A 6,952-nucleotide genomic window follows, 5' to 3' on the forward strand; every position below is an offset into this window, starting at 1 on the left:
GCATATTCAATACAATGAGCAGCATTCATTCCTTGGAGTTTCTGCTAAAGGGAATTTCACTTGTGGTGGGAATAGCCAAATGGTACACTCAAAACATGCATAATCCTGGCATGCCCCTTAAATTCTTCAGTTCCACCATCCACCATAGGTTTCACAGTTTCTTCTATATTGTATACATAATAATAAGGTTAAGTTTAACTAATAGATCGTGTAATATGGGCTCGCCCACTACACAATAACTTACCTAATATTAATACTATAATTAATTAGGTTATTGAATATTCCCAAAATTATGGTAATGGAATGGGAAGTTACAAAAGAGGTGAAGAGGCAAAGACTCCCCTCGACCCAACCGGATTTTTTTTTCCATTAATATTACAAAATTTTCATAAAACTCTCCTTTTGTATATTGTATAGATAGATGTTTATTTTTTTTTATATTTTATCAATTTTGTATTAAAACTTATATCAAGACAATACTATTAATATTGGAAGAATGAAAAATATTGTGTTTGCTTTTATTTTTTCTATTTTTGACACGGGAGACTATTAATATTGGACGAATGGAAAAGTCTTAACTTTACTTTTATTTGTTCTATTTTTGACATAAGAAAGAAAATATGGGTGACCTTGAAGAAAATTTCAACACTTATTATGCTTAAAATGGTTAACTAAATCTAAATAATTCACTAAAATTGTAATCGTGCAACACAAGAAATTAAATTAAATTAAATTAAATTAAATTAAATTAAATTAAATTAAATTAAATTAAATTAAATTAAATTAAATTAAATTAAATTAAATTAAATTAAATTAAATTAAATTAAATTAAATTAAATTAAATTAAATTAAATTAAATCAAATCAAATCAAATCAAATTAAATTAAATTAAATTAAATTAAATTAAATTAAATTAAATTAAATTAAATTAAATTAAATTAAATGTAATAGGATATAGCTAAGCTTGAATAGTTCTTCCTTTGTCGAGAAGCATTGCAATCAAAAAATGAAATTTATTTGATATAATAGCAACACCTTTCATTTGAGATAAATAAAAGGGTATTCGTACTTAGTGATTTCTTATAATATTTCCTTACTGATAACTGAAAGACTACTATTATAAATCATTAAGATTTAAGATAATCAAACGATCGAGCACTCACAAATAAACAACGACTTCACTAGACAATAAGTCCAGAAATAGCAAAGTGCTTCAAGTATCCATGGGGCTGATAGGTTTTCTCTACATGGGATCAGTATCGGTAACTTTGCCAAAGCGTTGTGTTCCATAATCCGATAAACAAGATATATATATACACAAGACAAAGGATTTATTTCATCGAACTGTACTAAGAGAAGGTAGAGAGTATCGAGTCAGAGAAAATACACGGTAACAGGCGAGCATGAGCACGTGATGTATGCATACGTGGAACTCATGCTGCAAGAAGCTTCTTGATGTCCTTCTGTAGAAAAGCCGGGAAAGATGGATTATTTGGAGAAACAAATTAAAGAGAAGCTTTGATATGGGTCAAAGAAGGTGAGGAACTCTTTGATAGTAAATTACTACAGAATCGGTTGTGATCCTTTAGTTTTCATAAGAATGAATGCAAAAGTGCTACAACTACAAGTATATAATTTTGAATTTCAAGTATCAAACTGTAGAAATATACGTTCCAATGCACCGAACTCCACACCTATGTAGTTATTGCATTGAAACAAAAGGATAATGTTTTACCAATTCAGCCAACGCCACATAATTGGACTAGAAAATTTCAAGACAGATTTAGACCTTTATATAGATGTAAAGAAAATTAGAATGCTTGTGCAATAAAATTTTTCAGAAATACATAAATACATATATATGAATATATGATATATGATATATTTGTTTCTCTCGTAGCAGAAATTTACCTCTATCTGCAGTGGGGAGGTTGTAGGTGGATATCTTTCGACTACTTTACCATCTTTGTTCACCAGGAACTTCTCAAAATTCCATTTAACTAAATCACCTAGAAATCCCCCAGCATTTGACTTCAGAAATTGATAAACAGGAGCAGTATTTGGTCCATTAACATCAACCTGCACAAACTAACCTTTAGAAACTGATTCACAAGTTCTACTGAAAAAGTACCATGAGGGAAATCTACCTTATCAAAAATTGGGAATTCTGCTTTGTAACGTGTACAAGCGAAATTCTTAATATCTCTATTCGATCCTGGCTCTTGGCCGCCGAATTGATTACAAGGGAAGGCCAGAATTTCGAGTCCTGCATCATATATTTGCAAATCAACCTCACATAATCCTATCGGAAAAACTTAGATATATTTGAAATATTAGTGTGATATCTCACCTTGAGATTTGTACTTTTCGTATATTTGAGAAAGCTCAGTGTAATTTGATGAGGTCAAACCACTGAATCCACAACCAATCAATCACGTCAGTTGGCATGCACTCGACACAATGTTTCAACTTAGAGATAGGAAGACAGATTTCGAATGCATATTCGATTATCAGCTATCACACAACTCAATTTGAGAGAGGATAAGATATTACCATTGTGAAGCAACATTTACTATTAAGAGTATACTTCCTTTGAATTTGCTGAGCGCAACGTCCTTCCCATCAATATCCTGTTTACAGCGAGAGCAGTTCACAGTTACTCACTAATATCTCTAATATGAGAAAACAATATAGACATAAGTTAATAACCTTTCAAATGCTGCACATCTACTATGCAACAATTCAATGTCACACATTGAAAGAGAATAAAATGAATCCAGACACAACGGATTAGGTTCGATTTTCAAGTTCTATGAGGACCTCATTTCTGTTATTGTGCGGTTAATCCTCCTAGCCACAATTCACTAATCTTTTCAACTGCGAAAAAATTACGAACAACTCCTTGTGCTAAAAGCCTAATTCACTAGACAGAGAAATAGAAACGAAAGCAAGCTATTATTCGTTACACCATGAAGATCAATAGTAGTACTAAAATAAATTTTACAAGTGTATAAATTTGAATCATATTTCATAGTTGGACAAAAAATATTAAGGAACAATTTGTCAGTTTAAATACTACAAGTCTACAAGCATTGCGCTAAATAAAAACTAAATCAGGCCAAATAAACACAGAAGTTAGCTAATCAAAACTATTTCTAAGCAACTTATTCGCAAGAAACGCTACATAAACTTCAATTGCATTTTCAAACTGTCTGTGTGTGTGAGAGAGGGGGGGGGGGATAACTACTAAGTTACCTTTACGGTGAAATCATGAATTGTCTTCTCCGTAGCAGCTCTGGCGGAAATAGAGGCAAAGGATCGAGACTTAACTGAAAACCTAGATAGAATTGGGGAGAAAACGGGGAAGCCATCTCGGAAAAACATTGATTTGGAAGAGGTGAGAGTTGAGCGATTGGATGAATCGAGAAACGGCAGCGCGGAATTGGTGATGAGGTGCAGTTTAGTGAGGGCTACACTCTGCAGCGGTGGTGAGAAAATTGAAGAGAATGACATGGAAGCCATTGGCAAAGGAGAGTGAGGTGTGTTAGTTTGATGCAGGAAAATGGAAGCTTAAATTTGTGTGGCGGATTTGTATTTGGATGCGCTTGTCTTGCAACCGCCACGTGTTCCATTAATCACCCACTTTCTTCTTTTTTTAATATCTAAACTAAATTACTGGATAGAATAATTATACCTAAACGAGTTTTCTCCTTAATCGGTATCTAGTATTAATAATTCTAATATATAAAATTAATAAAATATACTCCCTCCGTCCCAATATAAACGATTCGTATTTCTTTTTGGGGTGTCCCAACCTATTTCTATTTATAGTAAAAATTAGGAATTTTAAACATGATTTAGATAAAGTTTAATTAATGCCCTTATTACAATTAACATTAAAATAATGTATTCCAATATTTTCGGTACCCAACACTCCAATTCCAAAATCACTCTCTTTTTACACCTCTCTCTCTCTTCCCACTCAATCTCTATTTTCTCTCTATCCGCCTCTTGCAAAAAAAACCCTACATCTAACATTTCTCAGTCAAATTCTCACTCAATCAATGGCTTCCGACGAATCTGCTAGTAGTGATGAACTTAACCCATCCGACGACGGGTGGATTAATCCTATTAGGAATTCTTGTATTTATCTAATGAGCACAACAAAAATTGCATACACGAATAACAGATCTAGATTCATAATCATATTGTAAGTTGAGCATGTAAAACACAACGAAACTAAATCTTACTTGTTGTGTTGTTTTCTTCTACGATTGTATCCTGCAAGTTGAATCCACTACTATCGAGGTCCACGTGCAATTCAATCCGATGCAAGAACTATCCCGGTACAATTGCTCCGTAGAAGAATGCTAGGAATTCTTTCTACAAAGCTTTACATATTTTCTCTCTATTGTTACGCTAATTCTCATGCTCCACAATGGATAATAAATAACCATTATATAGATGAAGAGTCACTAGGGTTCCATGATTGTTGGGCTTATGGACTAATATAATTGTAGCCCAATTATAATTACTTAATCTATATTAATCTAATTCTAGCCCATTTCATTTCAATCTCCCACTTGGACTAGCATTATATATAATACGCAGTTCCAACTTTGTACCCTTGGGCAGATCAAAATACACAAATAGTGTGACCCTTTAGGCCCTCATTATCGACGACAATCTAATCGAAGTCTGCACAAAACTCCTAGACTGCGTTGGCAGCGTAGCTCGATATATGAAGGACGTTTACGTGAATTCGGTAAACAAGCCTTTACACAAAGCTTATAGTAATATCCTTTCATTCCCGAACAACCCGATTGAGCCTAAGATTTGTCATGTGTCATCCAAATAGCTTAAACAATTTATCCCATCTTTATTAAATGACCAATTCGATCATATTCAATTACTTTAATTGAATATATCTTTGCATTGGCCAATGACTTAATGGTCAAGTAATATAGAGAATTTGAGTGTTCTCTCGAAATTCTAATCGAGGAATGAATCTCATTCTTGGCTCAACTACCATTTCCATTTATCTTATGATATATCCAACACAAGTCCGTGTCTCAATCCTCCTTTGAGAGGCAAAGCGTTGGACAAGATCAAAGCACACCACTCAACAAACAAAATGTGTAATGACCTCAGATCCAAGGACTATTACATACTTCATGTACTAATAAACTGTAGACATTTAACAAAACAGTTTAATAGTAGGGTATACCAATACTCTCCAAAGTATACCATGTGTCCATCACGAGTATCTGATATCTCATAGTTGTGAGAACAACTACATTCTCCAAGAATGTGATGCAAACCCCATGCTAACCTATAACATATCATCAATATCTCATTCTTGATGATCATTGGTTATGGCTATTTTAGAATTATACTATATCATTAATGTCTCACACCATTAACGACCGTCATAATTCAAGGGAACAAATATTTAGAATGAAATCAAACATTTAAAACAATTATTTCAATAAGTGCACAAAACCCATAGAAAATAAAATTTTCATATAATGTGATCAAGTAATATTGTCTCAACACAAAATGTTTCTAAGACATATAAAACTATAACTCCCACTGATTCAAAGTCATCTACCAACATGCTTAACACCTAAGCTCTCAAAGTGCTTGTTGTGTTTGCTATACATGACGGTTTGGTAAAAGGATTAGCCAAATTAATATCAGTGGGTACTCTTTCTAATTTTATGTCGTCTCTTTCAATTATTTCTCTAATCAGATGATATCTTCTGGGGACATGCTTGTTCCTGTTCGTTGCTCTGGGTTCTTTTGCTTGCGCAACAGCACCGGTGTTGTCACAATACAAAGGTATTGCACTATTGGCACTCGGAATGACACTAAGTTCTTTAATGAACTCTAACAAAGTAACAACTTCTTTGGCAGCTTCAGATGCAGCAATATACTCGGCTTCGGTGGTTGAATCGGCAGTTGTACCTTGTTTGGAACTATTCCAACTCACTGCTCCACCATTGAGGACAAAAACATATCCAGACTGAGACTTATAGTCGTCATGGTCTGTTTGGAAACTAGCATCAGTGTACCCAGTAACTGATAACTCTGGTTGTCCACCATAGACTAAGAAATATTCTTTAGTTCTTCTAAGGTACTTAAGAATAGTCTTAACTGTAACATCCCGAATTGTAGGGCTCGATGAAAGGTTTGGATATGTGGTGAGGAATAGTAGTTAAGTTAAACCGTAAGGTATAAATTTGATACGAAATGCCGATTAGTCAATTTTCGGCAATTTCTTTTGTCTGTGTAAAATCATAAATCGAAGCTAAGGGCTAATAATTTTATAAATTATAAATCATGGCCTAGAATAATTGTAAATAATGTGAGGAATTATTTTGGGCCATTTGAGGGTAATTGGAATTTTTATCACCGATTATTTTGGTTTTTCGCAAAATCGATCGTCGAAACATTTGAGGTTTCGGACGGGAGTAATTTTAGATTAAACTAGAATTATGTGCTACCAGATGGTATATAGAATTCATAAATGTGGAATCATATGATATGGAAATAAATTAGCACAAGAAATGAAATTAATTTAACTAATTAAATAACTAGAAATTAAAAGAAATTTCTAGAAAAGTTGTCACCTATCATTATCTATTAAGCTTGACTTCTTCTTTATTGGGGGAAAGAGGATGAAAATCAGAAGCCATGGGAGAAGAGAGAACCGTGAGTTCTCATGGTAATCCTATGTTTCAATTTTTCGTCGAAATATCGATCCAATCGCGTAAACGTTATGAAATCAAGCAAGGCCTTTCTTCCTATACTATTTTTATAGCATAAAATTCAATATATATTAAGGTTAGAAATCTGAAAATTTCGAGCTCCATAGGTGTTGATGGATATATGGTTTTATGTTCGATTAATTGTTGAATACGTAGTGTATGGACGTCGTATGCCACGTTTT

The 6,952-nt window shown here is 33.3% G+C and overlaps 1 protein-coding gene across 1 annotated transcript; it reads right to left on the bottom strand.

Annotated features, from left to right (window-relative positions):
* Positions 1–1,159: 1,159 nt before the first annotated feature.
* On the bottom strand, positions 1,160–3,570 carry LOC121796557 (probable phospholipid hydroperoxide glutathione peroxidase). Its single transcript, XM_042195383.1, has 6 exons — positions 3,256–3,570; positions 2,554–2,630; positions 2,351–2,412; positions 2,148–2,266; positions 1,912–2,079; positions 1,160–1,463 (listed from the first exon to the last, which is right to left on the bottom strand). The coding sequence occupies exons 1-6, from the start codon at positions 3,520–3,522 to the stop codon at positions 1,434–1,436; spliced, it is 723 nt and encodes a 240-aa protein (XP_042051317.1). The 5' UTR covers positions 3,523–3,570; the 3' UTR covers positions 1,160–1,433.
* Between the last annotated feature and the right edge of the window lie 3,382 nt (positions 3,571–6,952).

The sequence above is a fragment of the Salvia splendens genome, chromosome 1 (genome assembly GCF_004379255.2).
Source record: "Salvia splendens isolate huo1 chromosome 1, SspV2, whole genome shotgun sequence".
Taxonomy (NCBI): domain Eukaryota; kingdom Viridiplantae; phylum Streptophyta; class Magnoliopsida; order Lamiales; family Lamiaceae; genus Salvia; species Salvia splendens.

Excerpts from the sequence above, each read along its gene's own strand:
- LOC121796557 (XM_042195383.1), bottom strand. The coding sequence starts at position 3,522 with ATGGCTTCCATGTCATTCTCTTCAATTTTCTCACCACCGCTGCAGAGT. Across the intron at positions 2,267-2,350 it reads CGAAAAGTACAAATCTCAAG|GACTCGAAATTCTGGCCTTC; the intron begins GTGAGATATCAC and ends TATATGATGCAG. Across the intron at positions 2,080-2,147 it reads AATTCCCAATTTTTGATAAG|GTTGATGTTAATGGACCAAA; the intron begins GTAGATTTCCCT and ends TAGTTTGTGCAG.